This window comes from Manis pentadactyla, chromosome 11, assembly GCF_030020395.1.
Source record: "Manis pentadactyla isolate mManPen7 chromosome 11, mManPen7.hap1, whole genome shotgun sequence".
Classification (NCBI taxonomy): domain Eukaryota; kingdom Metazoa; phylum Chordata; class Mammalia; order Pholidota; family Manidae; genus Manis; species Manis pentadactyla.
Genome location: NC_080029.1, coordinates 61,694,229 through 61,713,565, shown reverse-complemented (window position 1 = coordinate 61,713,565; position 19,337 = coordinate 61,694,229). Strand labels below are relative to the sequence as shown.

General features: G+C 38.1%; 1 protein-coding gene across 1 annotated transcript in view; it reads left to right on the top strand.

Moving 5' to 3' along the window:
- The window catches only part of TTC6 (tetratricopeptide repeat domain 6), a 191,878-nt gene extending 174,902 nt beyond the window's left edge, over positions 1 to 16,976 (top strand). Inside the window, exons 28-32 of the mRNA XM_057488491.1 lie at positions 2,509 to 2,719; positions 5,386 to 5,538; positions 6,388 to 6,558; positions 15,752 to 15,977; positions 16,412 to 16,976. Of these exons, the coding sequence (XP_057344474.1) occupies positions 2,509 to 2,719; positions 5,386 to 5,538; positions 6,388 to 6,558; positions 15,752 to 15,977; positions 16,412 to 16,548 (898 nt within the window). The 3' untranslated portion in view covers positions 16,549 to 16,976. The remainder of the gene's footprint in view (positions 1 to 2,508; positions 2,720 to 5,385; positions 5,539 to 6,387; positions 6,559 to 15,751; positions 15,978 to 16,411) is intronic.
- The last annotated feature ends 2,361 nt before the right edge of the window (positions 16,977 to 19,337 follow it).

Genomic DNA, 19,337 nt, shown 5'->3' with positions numbered 1-19,337 from the left:
GCTCATTAAATGTTAGTGCTGATAACTAGATAGAGAAAAATAGCTTCAGTTCATTGCTTCAGTTTTTTTCTTTTTAAATTGGTTTATCTGTACAAAGGTGAGGTTATATTTTATAAACCATGCATCAGCATATGTATTCACAAAAGATTTTAAATCTCCCTCTGGATAAGAGAGGGGAACTGTGTATGATGCAGTTTGGATGTCAGTATGCTAGGAGCATTTCAGTGATTTACGGGGAACTAGAGTACTGGGATTGCCATGGAAATTTCAGTTTATGTGGGCACTGTAAGTATGCATCCTATGTAAATAGATCACTATAGATAGAAATTGAGCACAACAAAACCTGTCAACTACATGCATTTATACAGAATTACTGCTATTAACTGTATAAGAATAATAATTAATTAACCTTGATAAGTCTGTCGTCATCTGTTCAAAATTATTTCTGTACGACAGTGAGAAGACAATTCCAGGTATTGTGACCATATATTCAGTAAACTACTCCTCAAATAGTGCCAATTACTAGGAGAGAAGCACAATTTCATTGTAAACTACTTGGAGTCAAATGACCCTGTGTTTTCTTAGTAACAATCCATAGTGAACTGCAGGTGCCACTGGCTCATGTATGTGGATGTTACCTTTTCTGGTGTGCAGTGTCAGGAGACAAACCCTCCTGGCCCTTCACTGTTGATTCTTTTGTGATCTTCTGGCAGAACACTTGGCACACCACCTTTGGGTAGTGTTTGCCAAAACATGGAGCGAATATCATGAGTACCTCAATCATTTTTTCATGGTGTGGATAAGTTTTAAAAAATACTGAACCACATATGAGAAACTGAATTGTTTTGCGGTTTCAAATGGAATTGTTCCTCACACCTTCAGAGCACACCAAGGGGAGTCTCAGCTAAGAGCTAGTCTTCCACATCTCTCCAAAACTTTGTGATAGATGGAGCAGACCTCAGGTGTGGTTTCCTATGGACTCCAGTACCCAGCTCCAACACGGACTCATTTGTATGGTTGCCTTGCTTCTGACATGAAATAGTGATTTTCCTATTCAGGGTATTGAAATGGAGTTGTCTTTTAAAATGAGTTGAGTAAAAAAGTGATTGACATAAAGGACAATATTCAGTAAGTGATAGTGTAGGTGGAACATAGGGCAACTGTCAGGAAGGAGAGGCTGACATTTGGGAAACTCAATTTTAAGAGAAATTCCTGAGTAACATCTAGAAGGTAATAGTTTCTAGAGCAGTTACCCTGGATTTCATGTATTTTGTAAAGGAAAAATTTAGCAAAGTAGTGATTCATCTTGTTAAATTTTGAAGCCTTCTTGAGAAGTAATGAAGAGGATAGAAAGAGGGTCTCTGTGCTGTGTTTTCTGCATGCCTTCATTTAAGCCTCATTAACAACTTTGAAAAATAGCATTAATTTTCATGTTCAGGCTTAGATCTGAACTCCAAGCCTTTCTTCTGCCTACACTGTTAAGATATCACCTCTTGGGCACCAACTGCAAGCATGTTAAAGGTGAAGAATGTGTGGTAGAGATAGATGACTGTGTGGAAAAGCATGAGTTTGGATTGTGATTTAGCTGAGTTTGAATCCCAGTTATTTACTCTGAGCAGCCTTAGTATGCTATTTACTGTTATTTAGTATGTGCAAACTTTTCTGAGCCATTTTCTTTTAATTTATAAGAGGTAGAAAATTATGACTCATTTACAGAATTGTTGAAATGATTAAATGAAATAGCATATGTAAAGCACATATCCCAGTGCCCGGTAAGTATGCAGTTACTCAGTGTTAGTTCCCTCATTCTATTTCTAAAAAAATTGCTGGACTTTCTTCATGTCGAGATAAAATAGGATACTTAGAATGCATGTGAGATGGAAAATTAACTCTGTTCTTTCAATAGCCCTCACCTCAACACAGAGAATAACTAAGGAAGTGAGACAGAATTATTACCTAGTCACATGTATTCACAAGTTAATAAATAAAGTGCATTTTTTTTTCCACCTGCTTTCCTGGTGTCCACAAACAATTAGCCTGCCTTATAGAAAATCTGAAGTGGGGCCTTCTATGTGATGAAATCTTGGTTCCTTTCACTGTATAAGGAAATAGTAAATGCATATAAATAAATTTGATCTGATTTAAATCATATATAATCAATAATGGCATGGGTTTTTCTATATTGGCCAGTGGTAGTTGTTAAAACAGGCTCAGGAATGTGGTTCAGACTTCTATTAATCTGAGAAAAAGAATTCTAAAATATTATCCCAGCATATTCTGCTATAAATATGGCTCTTACCTCCCTTCTTAACTTTTACCAAAATCTTCAAAGACTCTGTCAGACTTCCATAGGTCATATGTACTTACATACTTACTTCCTATGATGGATAATAAAAATGAAAGGTTTTTTTTTATAAGAGTGAATGCAAATCTTTATGAACAAGTTATATACAAGAAAGTACTTAGAAAAATTCACCAGAAAGCATCTGTATTTTTATTTACTTTCAGAAATAAAGAGTTTGAACAAGCTGTTGATTTCTTCACCTGGGCTCTTAAAATTAATCCAAGTTTTCTGGATGCTTACATTGGACGGGGAAATTCTTACATGGAATATGGTCATGAGGAAGCCATGAAACAAGCACAGAAGGATTTTGTGAAAGCATTGCATTTTAACCCAACATACAACAAGGCCAGAATTAGTTTAGGCTATAATCTGCAGGTAATATACAACAACATTTTGGGCCATGATAGCATCTTTTGGGCAAAAGAAAGAATTTTTTGGCCCTTTGCTGGTGATGAGGATGCATGTTATTTCTCTGGTGATGAACATTTTACCTGCCCCTTCCTGTTAGTAACCACAGCAGCAGTGGGAGAAGGGGTTTAATAGTCAGTCACAGGGAGCCTGCCTGGGGAGCACACCCGGGGCACTGGTGTACCAGTGAGATGAAGATCTTTTGAACCTGAGTTTCCTCAATCCCTGCACCCCTTCTCTATATTACCCCATACTCATAGACAACTTTAATATTTGCCTGAGGAGTCTCATACGTAAGAACTGGGCTAACTTCTGTTTCTCTGGCTTTCACCTGGGACCCACAAGTTTTGTCCTATTGAATCAGTGAGAAGCTAAAGGGAATAAGCAGTATCTGAGAGCTTTGGTTTGGATTCCAGTCATTTGCTGGGTCAGATAACCACTGTGCAGGGACTTCTGGTCTGGTCGTCTTCCACATGGCAGTGAACTAGAACATCTTTCATATGGATGTGCTCTACTTCTAAATGTGCCATAGTTTCCATGAACAGGAAATGAGGAATTTAAAATCTCCTTCTTATCCCTTTTAAAACTCAAAATTTTAAACAATGGGCAAAAAATATATTCAAATTTATTGTTATTTGTAGAAATGTCTATTAAAAGTCTGCAATTAAAGTTTTTTTTTTCTTTTAAAAATACATGAGTTTTGCTCATCTCAGACTAATAATATTGGAGGATGGTTGTTGGGATTGGTGGTTTTGTGAGATATGCCAAGAACTTATTTTTAAGGGAAATAAGATTGCCTTCAGAGAGTCAACATGAAATTAGTCATTATTGGATCACAGTTGAAATTATCAAAGTCAATTTAAAGAGGCAGACTTCCAAAGCAGCTAGAGCTGACTGCAGTCCAATGAATTGTGTTAATATCCCCACTCATTGTATGCAGCAGGCATTTCCTGAGCACCTCATATAGAGAGGACTGCTCTAGATCTAGGGATACAGCAATGAACAAAGTCTACTTCCTTCTTGTAGAGTTTACTAATGGAGAGAGAGCATCAAGCAATCACATGAATAATTATTTTAATTATAGTCATGATAAGTGCAACAAAAGGAAAAGATGAGCTTTAGGACAATTATAGCAAGGGACCTAGCTATAGGGGTTAAGGGAGGACTTTTTGAGAAACTGGCATTTAAATTGAGGTGTGAAAAACTAGTAATTAGAGAGGTAGGAGTGGGGCAAGAACATGGTGCTTCAGATAGAGGGAAGAGCCCTTAGGAAGTCTTGTGAGAAAGAGACCGAGGGCCCAAGTGGATGGGGTTTTACTGTCAAGGGGAGAGAGATGTGGGATGAGGCTAGAGAACTGATTACAGACTGGAGGTGCAGGCCTTGCAGGCCAGTTAAGTATGTGAATATCATTAGCCAGAGAAGTGGCATCAGATTTGCATTTTATGAAGATCTCACTGAGTATCTATTAGCCTGAAAGAGGATTGAAAAACACATCAGTATGAGGAAGAATCAGGAAAAAGACTGAAAAGAAAGAGTTAGAGAGGCCCATCCAAGCCCTGTTCATGGGATAGAGTTACTAATATGTTCAACAAATACTTAACAGATTTCATTACTATGTGCTTAGCACTAGGGATGCAGAAGTTAGTGAAACAGATGTTGTCAGGAGCAGATGCCAGACGAAATCCTGTTGTGAGGCTGTTTGCAGGTTAATATTCTAATAACCTAATCTCAATTTGTATGATTCTTTATCAAACGAACTTGTGATGACAATGTTGATTTCCACATAATTTTCTCAGAGGGAGGAGATAACTACAAGTGTCTAGTTATCATAATAGTTACATTTTCTCATTAGCTTTTGTGCAACAGTCACTGGGCTCAACTTGGTTAATGTGTCAGCTTGTGAGATTCTGGCAATTTGAGTTTTTGAGCCCGTGAGAGTCAAGGACAGCTCTGGACCCTGCTGAATTTATCAGCTCGCTGCCTTCCTCTCATGAGGTATTGAGCTGCCAGCTGGTCTTCTTTAGCAAATACTCTGACATCGTTCTATTAATAGTGATGCTCTCCTGACCTTTTTCCTTATTTTCCAGTTGATGCTAAGTTGGTGTAACCAGATGTGATGTAGATTTGCATGTATTTTCCATGGAATGTGTATAGTGATACTAAAATTCCAGATGCTGGTACAATTTACCAAAATAGTTTTACACCCTTTATTCATTTTTTTCAACACACTTATTTTATTATGTTTATTATGTAACTGGAGACTCATTGCCAAGCAAATAAACACAATCCCTGCCTATGTGCACAGAGCTCATAAATTTGGGGTCATTTTCAGAAACATTGCTGTTTCGCATGATGGCTATGATTATTTGTTGTCCAAGACTGGCGTAAGAGGTGAGTTTGACAGTTGGATTTGTTTTAATTAATCAATTAAAGTTTCAGCGTAAACAGAGGTGTAATTAGTCAATTGAATGCACTACTAGTACAGTTCATTTCCTTGTTGAAAATACCTTAGATTTAGCACAATATCAATAAAACAACCTTACTAAAGGCTTTATTTGATTAAGTTAGAATCATGAACATCTGTCATGCTATAGAAAATTTCCTACTTCATGTAAATGGAAAATTGTTTCAGGCCCAAGGAAAATTCCAGAAAGCTTGGAACCACTTTACCATTGCCATAGAAATTGATCCAAAGAGCTACCTATCCTATGAAGGAAGAGCTATAGTCTGTCTTCAGATGGGTGATAATTTTGCTGCAATTCAGGATATTAATGCCTCCATAAAGGTAAAAGTCCACTTAAATTATATTATCATTAGCGTAATTTAATACCAACAAAGAATAGGATCAATGAGAAGTTCCCTGTTACTTTTTTACTTTTTAAAAGTAAATAGAGAAAATAACATTTGTATTTTTCCCCCCAGGAGATTTCCAGAGTAAAAAGTTATTTAGATTGCTAATTTTATAACCTAAATACAGTTAGAATTCAAAAAACAAATTCCTAATAAATGTTGATTCATCTCAGTAAATGTGCTTATGGTTTCATGGGACATCAATATTTTTTTGTAATAAAAAATGAATGCAAAAAATAAAATAAGGTTCTGGGTTTAAAGGAACAAGGAAGAACAATGTAAATCCTGAGATTCTTCTGTAGTGAGCAAGTAAAAATATCAGGTTTTGTACATAGTGACAGAAAATCTTCCTCTTTTCTTCTATATTTTAGAATTTGTTTCTGTTGATTCAGGTAGATGTTATAACCTTTGAGATGAAAAGAAGGAAAGAACTGAGAGATGATTGCTACTACATAGGACAAATAAACATGTTGACTAATTTCTTCTCCAGCTTTAATAGAGCTAAACAGATAAGCTTCTCCCCACCCCCTGTCTATTCTTTGCAAAGGAACTAAGTAACACACTAAGATTATTTGTTTTATTGCCACCAAATCAACAAAGTGTTGACATTAAACCAACTTTATATGGAGCCCTTTCTCAAAATATTTGCTCTAATGGGGTTTCACCCACACTATACAATTACCAGTTTCCCACAGGTAGATTTCATAATGTTCATTTTTGCACACATGCAATCGAAGAGAAATACTAATCCCAGATGCTGAATACTCATTCTATTATATTGCAGATCAATACTACAGCAGAATTCTTAACAAATCGTGGTGTGATTCATGAGTTTCTGGGTCAGCGACAGAATGCCATGAGGGACTACCAAGCAGCCATCTCCCTGAACCCCATGTACTCGCTGGCTTACTTTAACGCAGGAAATGTTTACTTTCACCACAGGCAGTTTTCCCAGGTAATGCATTTTCCTTAATATATTCTTTTTGACTCTAAATGTTTTCTTTGTTACATGTAGTTTCAAACTGCAATCCTTACATTTCAGGCCAACCATTAGCTCTTCTTTAGAAATAGTTTCTCTTTAATAAGAATGCTTATAATTATTTATTAAATGTTTACACCTCTATGGATTTATTCTCGTTACCACCAGCTGTTCAGCACTTGTCCAGTAGACATTGTTTTGGACTTCCCCAAGTGTCGGCAATGCTTTACTACCCACCAGCCCCAGCTTCTGGCCTGGAATCCTCCACTGTTTGCCACCACTTGCCAAATCTTAGGCTCCCGTCAAGACCCTCTATCATAGTGTGAATATCTAACTTATCTTTATTTCTACCTTTTAAAATTTCAGCCATGTGAGCACTTGACTGGGAGCAGGAACATATAGATGTTAGTTTTGGTTTTATGACATCTATATCTTTTTGGACCTCATTTCATAATATCTGAAAGAAAGTGTTGGGTTATTAATAATTGACATTTTTGTATTTTGAACTTATTTGAACTGTAATGCATTTACATGACTCAAAATCATCTTTAATGCTTTTTTAAAATCTATATTCACTTTTGTTTCTTATCTTTAGTTTATCTTGTTCTTTGTCTGTATTTTTTAGTCAGAAGCTTAATTCATTTATTGTCATCCTTTCATTTATAACATGATGAGTTAAGGTTATGCCTTTCTCCAAGTACTGCCTGGTTTGGCAGTATACCACATGTTTGGTTTGTAATATTTTTATCTCTATTCTCCCAAAATGTTGCACCTGACATTTTATTTCCCTTTGATTAGAGGATAAATTAACAAGGCACTTAAAATGTCCAGGTGGAAAGACTTTTATAATTTTTAATTTTGGAATTTACTGAGTTTCAGTGTGGTTTAATATATGGCAACTGTTTTTTTTAATATTCCAGGAACCCTTTCTAAGAAGAGTTTCTACTATAAGGATATAGAATTAAAGATATATGTATAAGATCAACCTTTTAGATTGTTTTTAATTAGTCTATATTTGTACTTTTATTTTTTATTTGGTTTATCGTGTGCTGAGAAAAGTTTATTCACGTATCCTATAATCATGGTGACCCTACATAGCTCTCTTTACATCGCTTGTAATTTCTGCTTTATGAAAGTTGTCACTGCATTACTTCACATGTAGACACACACGCACAGTACGTATGCATTGTAAGTTGTAGTCTTCAGCCGTATAAAGGCCGTTCTTTGTTTCTTTTAATGCTCTTTGGAATAAATTCTCCCTACCTCTGACTTCATTTGGTTCGCTTTTGCCTGGTAGTCCTTTGCCCTTCCTGTTATTTTCAGTGTTTAGAATCCTTTAAGTGTTCTCTTTCTATAACATAGATTTGGATTTTTGCTTTAGAGGACAATATGAGAATATTAGCTTTTAATAAGGTCATTTACATTTTGGCATGGTCAGTAAGTTTGGTCTTAGTTCTGTTGTTTTATGTCAGTTTTGTGTTTACGTGTATTTAAAATGTTCTCCTCCATGATCTGTTCTATTTCATTTTTTTCATAATTTTTCTGATATTTAGGAGGGTTTACACTTTTCTCTTTTTTAAAAAATTAAATTAAATTAAATTAAATTTTATTTTTTTGAAGAACATTATGTTTACTAGGCTCTCCCCTACCCCAAGTCCCCCCGACAAACCCCATTACAGTCACTGTCCATCAGCATAGTAAGATGTTGTAGAATCACTACTTGTCTTCTCTGTATTGCAAAGCCCTCCCCTTTCCTCCACCCCCCACATTATACATGCTAATCATAATACCCCCTTTCTTCTTCCCTGCCCTTATCCCTCCCTACCCTCCCATTCTTCCCAGTCTCTTTCCCTTTGGTAACTGTTAGTCCATTCTTGGGTTCTGTGATTCTGCTGCTGTTTTGTTCCTTCAGTTTTTCCTTTGTTCTTATACTCCACAGATGAGTGAAATCATTTGGTACTTGTCTTTCTCCGCCTGGCTTATTTCACTGAGCATAATACCCTCTAGCTCCATCCATGTTGTTGCAAATGGTAGGATTTGTTTTCTTCTTATGGCTGAATAATATTCCATTGTGTATATGTACCACATCTTCTTTATCCAGTCATCTACTGATGGACACTTAGGTTGCTTCCATTTCTTGGCTATTGTAAATAGTGCTGCGATAAACACAGGGGTGCATCTGTCTTTTTCAAACTGGAGTGCTGCATCCTTAGGGTAAATTCCTAGAAGTGGAATTCCTGGGTCAAATGGTAAGTCTATTTTGAGCATTTTGAGGAACCTCCATATTGCTTTCCACAATGGTTGAACTAATTTACATTCCCACCAGCAGTGTAGGAGCGTTCCCCTTTCGCCACAACCTCGCCAACATTTGTTGTTGTTTGTCTTTTGGATGGTGGCCATCCTTACTGGTGTGAGGTGATATCTCATTGTGGTTTTAATTTGCATTTCTCTGATAACTAGCGATGTGGAGCATCTTTTCATGTGTCTGTTGGCCATCTGAATTTCTTCTTTGGAGAAGTGTCTGTTCAGCTCCTCTGCCCATTTTCTAATTGGATTATTTGCTTTTTGTTTGTTGAGGAGCGTGAGCTCTTTATATATTTTGGATGTCAAGCCTTTATCGGATCTGTCATTTACGAAAATATTCTCCCATACTGTAGGGTACCTTTTTGTTCTATTGATGGTGTCCTTTGCTGTACAGAAGCTTTTCAGCTTGATATAGTCCCACTTGTTCATTTTTGCTTTTGTTTTCCTTGCCTGGGGAGATATATTCATGAAGAAGTCACTAATGTTCACATCCAAGAGATTTTTGCCTATGTTTTTTTTCTAAGAGTTTTATGGTTTCATGACTTACATTCAGGTCTTTGATCCATTTTGAATTTACTTTTGTGTATGGGGTTAGACAGTGATCCAGTTTCATTCTCTTACGTGTAGCTGTACTTTTCTCTTTTTTTGATTACCATTATAAAATTACCTTTATACCTTTGGTTCCCTATTTCTTCAGTTTCTTTACTATGAGCAAGAATGAAATTACCGTTTAATCTCTTACTCCTTTATTCCTCCCTCTCATCATTAGTCAATCTTAGTTAGTAGTATTTTCTTTTAACAAATATTTGTACTTGTATTCTTAAATGCACTCACATTGATTGCATCAGTTTGTCACGTCAGTGTCTCCTACACCACCAGGGAATTTGATATTTGCATACTATCCTGTTACTCTTCTGTGACATTTTAGTCTTAGCTATTCAGTTCTCATCACCAGGTTTTTTGCCAAAGTTTCCCTCCCAACTAATCATTTCTTGCTTGTCTGACATTAGTCGTCTAGTAGAGTCCTGAGAAAGTTGCTCATGAGAACAATATGCCTTGAATTTTTTCATGTTTGTAGCTGTTTGGCTGTGGCCTTTATATTTTAAGATACAGCATGCCTGGGTTTAAAATCTTTGACACTTTTTCTTTCCTTGCCTGTCTTGTAAGTGTTGTTTCATTATGTTCTGGTGTTGCACATCGTGTCAGAAAGCCTGATAGAAAGGCGGTTTTGTTATCAGTGACTTGTTTTTGTCAGGATAACCAAATATTTTATAAAGGTTTGTCTTAGGATTTGCCCTTTGGGGTCAAAGTTATCAAGTACTCAGTGTGCATTTTCATTTTGTAGAGCTCAGGAAAATTTTATTGAATTCAGTGTAAAATTTTTTTCTCATTTCATTGTTTTTTCTTCATTGGGAGTGCATGCCAATTATTATATACAGGATGTCCTTTGATTTCTATATACCAATGATTTTCTCTCAATTGTTTTTTATCTCTTAGGTTGTGTTTCATTTTATTTGAATTTTTTACATCTCTCTTCTAAATTTCTGCTGTATTTTTTGAGATAGCTTATTATTCCCTTACAGACCTTATCATTCAGGTTTCTTTAATTTTTTTTTCCTAGTTCCATATCCCATTTCCATTTCATATCTTTTTGGCTACCTCTTTTTGGAAGTCCTTTATTTTTTATTTTTCTTAACTGCAGTTGCTTCCTCAGCAACTTTTCTGTAGTTCATTTTGAAATGTTATGTTATAACTTTTATCTACAGTATAGCCATGTTTTTTTCTGGTGAGTATTTTTTATCTTTCCAAAAATTAAGCTATTGTGTTTCATCCTTGTTTTTACAATGAAGGTCGGCAAATTACTATTATGTTACTCACTTTCGAATGGGATAAATATTTTTCCTGGACTAGCAGCAGAGATTATTGTGGGACACAGGATGATGGGCTGTGATAACTTTCCAAGTTGGACTCCCTCTGATGGTATAGTAAAGGATTTTACAATATGTCCTCTCTAGCCTAGCCTGCTTTGGGAAGGCTTCTACAACAACCTCTGTGTTTCTCAGAACTTTTCACAGCCCTTGCCCTCTAAGCTGATTTACTCATTTGAAAAGGTTGTTTTTGTTGTTTGCATTTTCTGAGACCTGTAGCCTCTGTATTCTCCTTTACTATCATATTGTCACTGTGCTTCTTCTTCAAGTGATCTTTGGGACACATTCGTGTGCCAAGAAGTGGTAGCCCTTGTCTGTATCTTGCTGGAAAAGTTCAGTAGATATTTCCTGATTCCATTCAGCTCTTCATTCTTTCGGCCTCCACATATTTATGATGCACCTGCCATGTTCTATGCATGTTCTTAATAAAGACCCTCAGGATACAGAGTCAAACAAGATAGGAAGGCTTCTTTTCTGATGTAGTTTACATTTAATTAGAGAAATAAATATAAAATACACAAGAAAATATTGATGGTGATAATGCTTGATACTGTCCCATATGAGTGTCGCCATATCAGTATTAGCATGTGTGTGGGACTCTAGGAGATTACCTGGGTAGATGGCACGGTTGGAGAGAAAGGTTTAAGGAGCAAGCCCTGGGGTAACACCAGTGCTCACAAGTGAGGCAGAGAGGAGAAATCAGAAAGTAGACCGAGAAGGAAGCGTCCAGCCAGGATGATGGGAAGAAAACCAGGGAGGTATGGAGTCACCTCCAGACTAAAATGCTTTTAAGAAGAGAAATGCACTGCTGAGGGGTCGAGGGAGAGGAGGCTGGAGGAGGACGCCGACGACTCTAGGGGGAACACTGCTGCAGTCGCCGGGAGTGGAACGGGTGGCAGAGAAAACGTGAGGTGAAGAATGAGAAACAGTTTGACTATTTCAAGAAATGCTTCTGTGAAGAGAAATAGAGAAATGGGGGTGATAGCTAGAGTGGGGTAATAAGTTCTTTGTTATGTTTCTAAATGTAGTAGGTACTGATTCATGCTCCTATGTCAATGAAAGGATCTAGTAGAAAGGGAGGTATTGTTGGTGCAGGCTCAGAGAAGGGTGGGGGCCATTAGGGTCAAAGCCTTGGAGAGTTTGTTGGGGTGACAGTTTGGAAGTTCCAGGGGTGGCAGGGAGGGAGCGGGATGGGCGTGATGTCCTGAGGGAGGCCAGAGAGCTGGGGCAGCTGAATGTAGACAGATAGGCTGTAAGTAGGCATTTCTGTGCCTTGCCTATATTTTCTCCATGGAATACAAGTATCAGTTATCAGTTAAGAGTGAGTGTGAACAGTTAAAAAGCAGGACAGAATAGTTAGGAGTTTCAAGTGCTTCAGAGAATACCAGGGTTAACATAATGGGGAGATGTAGTAGGATTCCCAGACATTACATCCTCATTTCAGGTTTGTGGTTATGAATTTAAAGTGAAATCTCGATTCTGTACTGTTTTATGTAATTCAGTACTTCTTTGGGTCATCCCACAGTCGTTTCTAGGAACTGATCACTCCTCTCCTCATCCCTCTCCAGGGAGAGACCATGCTCTGTTCTCTTCTCCCCACATTTCCTTGCTTAGAAAGCCTGTCTTTGCCTCTGGTTCATACTACATGTCAGCCTGCACCTTCCTCTGAGCAGCTAACCCATATATAACACCAGTTGCTAAAACTGGCTATTTCACAAGTGCACTGAACTGTATTGATCCTACGTTCCCTACCCCAGTTCAGCTCTTCTTTGTATAAGTCTTCTCTCAATTCAAGGTGCCTTCTTCCATGAAGTCACCTGAGTAAAAACATCAGCATCAGCTGTAACTTCTTTCCTCACCTCCTTCATCTAATCCTGTCAGCGTTGCTCCTTAATTTTTTCTCAAGTGTGTCCCCTCCATTCCTTTTCTCCTGCCATCCTCTTAACTTAGCTCATGTTCTTTCCCAGGTTAGATCATGGCCCTGGACAGCTTGCTGACCCCGTGATGGGCTTGGTTGGCCTCAGTGGTGAAGCCAGATGCCGGGGCAGAGAATTATCAGAGGTGTGATTCTGTAAGGCATGAATGAGATTATTGCCACTTGGACCTCAGTGGACAATGAGGAGGCTAATGTTTTTCCAGGTGGACAAGCCAGGGTCAATTGCCTCAAACTTCATGAGCCTTAAACCACTCTCTGGCTGGGTCCTAGCAATGTTTCTGTGCATGTTAGAGTTAGTTAATGAGATAAAAACAAATAAAATGCCCAGGGCAATTTTCTGTTTCCGTAAATGTTTAAAATCCACATGAGATGGAGATCTGCTACTTAAACTTATTTGTCTCTAATAACTCTGATGGGCATCATGTAAGAAACTATGTGTCAGATCTACAGTGCACTTTGATTATTTCCTATCTATCATCTATCTATCTAAGTACGGCTCCATTTCCCTAAACTGGGGACATATTAGCTAAACAAATACTTCATCTAGAATTCTGCCCTCTGTCTTGATATACTGTATGCTTGGGCTTCACAATGCACACCCCTCCAGAGATAGGCAGATATGAGAGTAGTCATTCAACTATTTTAGTGTGCTTTAGGCCTCTTTGTGGAGAAAATGGCCTCTATTCCCTGCCCCTCTGCCCCCACCTTTGTTTCTCACTATATACTGGAAGGAAGATTTAAAGGCAGGAGAAGGGGTTCCTCAGCTTATCAAATAATCTCTAGAGGGTCAAAACATGTATAAGTTCCAGCTTCTTATATTGCTAGTTATTGACAATGATTTTAAACCATATTGGATGAGCTGTGTGCGACTTCATGTACTACAGGTAACTTTAAAAAGTAACTGGATGAGGGCATTAGACCAGTTAAAAAAAATCAAGACCATCATTATGATAGGTGTCTTTGGCTTCTAATTGCTTCATAGTTAATACTCTGATACTTGAAGCAACCTCATTAAACTTATAGGCTTTCATTTTCTAAGTAAGACATTTTGGAGCTGTGATAGAAAGTTACATTATTCAAAGTTAGGTACATTATTGTGTTTTACTGAATTCTTTTATCTTAGCTGAGGTAAGCATTTGATCTTACTTGATTGAAATCATGCTTTTGTAATGTAGAATAGTGTGGCCTCCATTGATCATTTATTGGTGAATTAAAATGAAGCCTAAATAATTTTTTGAAGAAAGTTGAGGCCCGGCTTGGAGTTATTTCTGCCTTATTTAATGGCTGAGTTGAACCTTCTGTTCAGGAGTGAATTTGCTTTAAGCTCTTCACAGAAGGATGTCAATTCTTACCAGGTTCCTTAAACTGCACTTACCTGCAGCATAGAATAGTTCCATCCAGGAATAAGGTGGGTTGTACAATCTTGATCTAATTGCCTCTCAAAAGTCAGATGGCAGCAAAATTCATGGAGTATTGCTTGAAGGCTATGTTGCCTCTCCATTTGTAGACACTAATTGAGTCCTTAACTATATTCTGTATAGTGTTCTCAGTACTTTACATAGCATTTCACTTAATCCTCAAAGCAACACTGGAAGTAGAGTTCTATTTCTTCCTCCATCTCACAGATGAGAGAATTGAGGCAAAAAAGGCTTTACTTACTCACCCAAAGACATTAAGATGTTGAGAGGTAGAGTGAGGATTTACACCTAGTAATCTGGCTCCATGGTCTGGGCTCCTGGCCACCATTCATTGTACTTACAATGGAAGTGAATTGAAGACAAAGCCCTGGGAAACATAGAGAAATGTAGTTCAGTGATGGAGACTGAGAGACAATGATGAGAGAGGTAGGAGAAAAACCAGGGAGATGTCCTGTCCCAAGGACAGAGAGAGTTTTAAAAAAGAAGCAGAGATCAAGAGTGTCTGTGCCACAAGAATGTCATGGAAGAAACAAATGGAAATGTCCTTTGGGATGGAGGACATCACAGCCTTAGCAGGAGCAGGACTCACACAACAGGGGGAGGGTGGACAGAGCAAGACTGTGGTGGGCTGGGAAAAACTGAGTGGTAAGGAGTGGAAGAGAGCATGCTAACTGTTAAAAATGACTTTTCCTTTAAAGTAGTTTTATACTAGGAGCCCAGTTTTCAACCATCATCGAGTTAGGGAAGAGATTCCTACCTTGAGTAGGAGGGTGTCCAATCATTGTCTGAAGTATTTGTGGCAAAGGGCACATTAAAAAAAAATTTTCCAATTTGTTGTTGATCAATACATCGCCAAAATGATAAAAAATGAGTTACTAGAAATATGTTCATGTGCTGGGATGTCATAGCCATGTCAAAGTGCTATAGAGGTTACTAATAGTTTATTCTCAATTTTTTTACTTACCTCTGAAGACCTGTAGCAAATGATTCTTGGACCAAGACCCTGACCCTACAGACCTCCCTGGGAGGGTCCCTTCCAGCTCCATGATGTGCAGTTAATAATCTAGACTCTTTGATCTTCTTGACAAGCTGATTTTTTCCCCATCTCTCTTCCTTCTTCTTAATCTTTAATAGTATAACTGAATTTTTATCCCTTTTTGGTATGCTTTAGAACCTTACTTTAGCTTTTATATGAAAAATGTTAATTTTCTAACATTTTATCTTCTAGTTGTGACCTTCTGTTCTAATTTATATTTTACCTTTTTCTAGTACTGAGCAGAGATGTGGGATTTGAGGGATTTTGCCTCAGCAGGAAAGAGTATTTTATCACTGACATTATCTAGATTTGCAGAATCATTGTGATAACAAAAAGTGACCAACTTTCAGCTGGTTTCATTATTGTTTGTTACATTTTTTTATAGCCAGTGCACCTCCTTACTGCCTGTTTCTGGAGTGAAATGCTTCCACTGACCCTTAGGTACACCACTGGTCTTAATTTTAAATTAAGAGTAAAAATGCCTCAAATTGCTGTGTAGCTTTCAATTGAAATATATTCAAATTATCGTTATCTTCACATTTTATAGGCTAGGGACTACTTCTCAAAGGCTTTAAAGTTTGATCCAGAAAATGAATGTGCTGCCATGAATCGAGCTATTGTAAATACAATATTAAAGCAATACAAAGAAGCAAGAGAAGATTTTACATATGTTGTTGAAAGCTGTCCTTTCTGGGCTGCAGTATATTTTAACAGAGCACATTTCTACTGTTGTTTAAAGCAATATGAACTAGCTGAGGAAGACCTGAATAAAGGTATTTTTGGTACCTTTTTGGGTAAGATTACAGTGGTTGATGTTTGTTTTTAGATGACAAGAGAAGAAAATCATCAGGTTTATTTGTCTAGTTAAACTTGTGTAAGAGTTAATAGTTTTTACATACCATATCTTTGATGTAATCAGTGTACATTCCTTTGTATAATAACTTGAAGTGTGGCTAAGTAGAGATACATTATTAGGGAAACTATAGACAAACTATGCCAGCCTTTCAAAGAAAGACATTGTATTGTGTTTCCCAAGGTAGTTTTCTTAGTGAGATATAGTATTCTTAATTTAAATAATTACTTACATTTGTAGGAAAACGTTTACAAATAAGTAATACTAAAGTTCTTATAAAATTTTTATTTTTTTAAAAAATGAGTGTTTTCTAGTGCAGCATAAAACATATCTTGAAATACTTTTCTTTTACAGCCCTGTCTTTGAAGCCAAATGACGCTCTAGCATATAATCTCAGAGCAGAAGTTCGTGGTAAAATAGGTGTGATTGAGGAAGCTATGGCTGACTATAACCAAGCACTTGACCTTCAAGAATATGCCTCAGTGGTATGATTACATAGATCATGGTTTCTATAGGGGCTTACACATCTTTTTTTCTAGAAATTGAAATTTATTTGTTGTCTGAAAGGCTGTACTATCTTTGTTATTGTATTCATTATGTTTTGTTATCCATACGACCCTTTAATGCATTTTAACAATGCATGTTATATATTAATTATAAAAAATTTAGATCATTTTCTGCATATTTGGAATAACTAACAATAAATGAATTTCTTCATAGGGTGTAGAACTTAAATGGAAATGTCTCATGGAATATTAATGCTTTAAATATATTCTTTAAAATAAAATAATTCCTTTTGAAGTAGTACTGCATGATTATAGAAAAAGTATCATCAACCTTTGCGTTAATACCTACTCATAGTATGTTCAACAGTATCCAGATTTAAAAAATAAATATAGAACCAATGACTATAAAGAAATTGAAGTCAAGAATATATTCTGTCTTCCTTTAAGCAGTGTCTATACAGAACTGTATCATTCTTGGTACTCATATTCTTCCAACAGATAAATATGTTTCTTTTTTTCATGTTACCTCCCTCCCAGGACAGCACCCATAAAGATTTTTAGCATCCTGTTTCTTGCTGCCTCTTTAATGCAAATTACACAAACACGTATGAGAAATCACATATGAGAAATCTGTATACACTTATAATTAGTGTTTCATGCAAGTTGACAAGTAAAAATGAAATAGCTGAAAATTCTTACAACCTCTGAGTGAACCAGAGACCCCTTTCCTGTATCTCACTGATAAAAACAAGGCTTCTTTTAGATGGCTGCATTTTCTTTTTTCCCTTCTTCCTTTCATTCTTCCATCACGTTTCCTTCTCCTCAGAGACCTGTTTCCATGGAGATAGGCATTTTTGGAAAGAACACCTCTATCCACTCAGTGTCCTTTGTGTTTAGCTTGATGTGCCAGATTTTCACAATAGAAAGTTGGGTTTAATTGTAAGGCACTGTGGGGATGCTTCACACTATTTCATGATAGTTTTCTAGGCGTGACATGTGAGTCCATCTGAGGATTGAGTCATCCCTTGTGGCCTCAGTTGGTGAATCTGACAGATCTAATAAGCTAATTTAGATCATTCTGCCTTCACTTTTGTCCAGACCCTTTCATCCCAGCCCAGGCCACGAATGAGAGGGATTCAGACCAAGCCCATGCTCCCCCAGACAGCCCCTGGCCTCATGCCTCTGTACACATGGCTTGCACCTGCCCTGGTGGAGGTGTTGGATGCTGTGGCATTCCTACGTGCACAGTGGAGGTGCAGGGCCTATGTCCCATCAGATGAACAACAGGAGAAAAGAACTCTTCTCCCTTCCATCTCCTGGTGGGGCGTCCTGGAGGATGGTCCTGGAGATTAGACAATCCGTCCACTTCCTGGCAGCCAGCTTCCAATGGGCAGCATTTTGGCACTTCTGACTCGCTCCCTTTTGTCACTGTTTCTGCTTTCCTGGGTTTGCACTTCTTGATGAAATGGCAGTACAGAAGCATTTGCCTCTGGCTCTGCTTCCTGAGGCAACTGGGTTAAAATAAAGAGTAATTTAATGTTTTTTTCTGATTGCACCCAAGTATTTATGACGTGAGTCAGGAGTGATACAAAGCAAGGGCCATACATGATAGCATAATTGAGCAAATCATGTCTAACTTGACAAAATGCGACATGCTCCCTGTGCTGGCCCCCTGGCACCCATAGTTCCTGGGCGCGCTGGCAGCATCCTGCCACACACTCCTGGGAAGACACCCATGGCAGCTCTCTCACGCACACCCAGGCCAAGCCAGAAGTGCAGGGGAGTCCCTGTCACTAGGAGCAACCGTCAGCAAATGACAGATTTGAGGTGGAGGATAAACACTCCAGCTTTTGGGGGGTACCCCTCCTTAAACACTCCAGGGGGCTTGAGCCCCTCAGTTGCCCTCTGTGTAACCTCCTCCACACACAGCCTTCATTAGCTTTTCTCCCCTTGCCATACGCCCTCCTCCTCTATACCAGCTTGCTGGGACTTCCTCCCAAAGGAACCACTTGCACTCGAATCCTTGCCTCTGGATTGGCTTCTGGAGGAAGGAACTCTAAGAGCATCCCTGAGGCAGGGGCCCTGAAGCTGGGTCCTGAGCAAGGGAGAGCCCATGGGCAGAGGTGCTGCATGGTAAACCCCTCCATACACACTGAAAGCCAGGATGGAACTATAGAAGCGGGAAAGTGAAAAAGCATGTTCAGAGAGTGGCTCAATATTTTAGTATCGCCAAATAAAAATTGGACAAATGAAAATTAGTCAATACCCTCCAGAGAAAATCCTTCCTCCTGCATGTGCTCCACTCTGACTCCGATTGAACCCAGGTCTTTCTTCTCTGACGGAGAAGATCCAAGGCACGTGAAGGGAGAGACAGCAGGATGAAGGCAGGATGGAGACCGAGGGGGAAAAAGACTAACAGAAAGCCTCTGAGGAACCCCAGCGAAGGGAAGAGGACAGAGATGTCTGGGTTCCTTCTTTCCCTGATTAGCTTTGAGCAGCATTGACCCCTTCAGCAGATGAACTGAGCCTATGAACTTCCCACCATTGTCAGACGTCATGATCAGGTTTAATTTATTTACAAAAGATATGCAAGCACACATACACATATGTTAACTGATGATTTCCTCTGGAAGGGAAAATTGGAGGGAGAAAAGGATAGCAAGGTTTTTACTTTTTTTCCCACATCAAGATGGAAGAAGAGTGATAGAATTATTAGACAGCTTTTGCTTTCAACTGTATACATTTCTGTAATTTACCAGGTTTTTGTTGTCTTT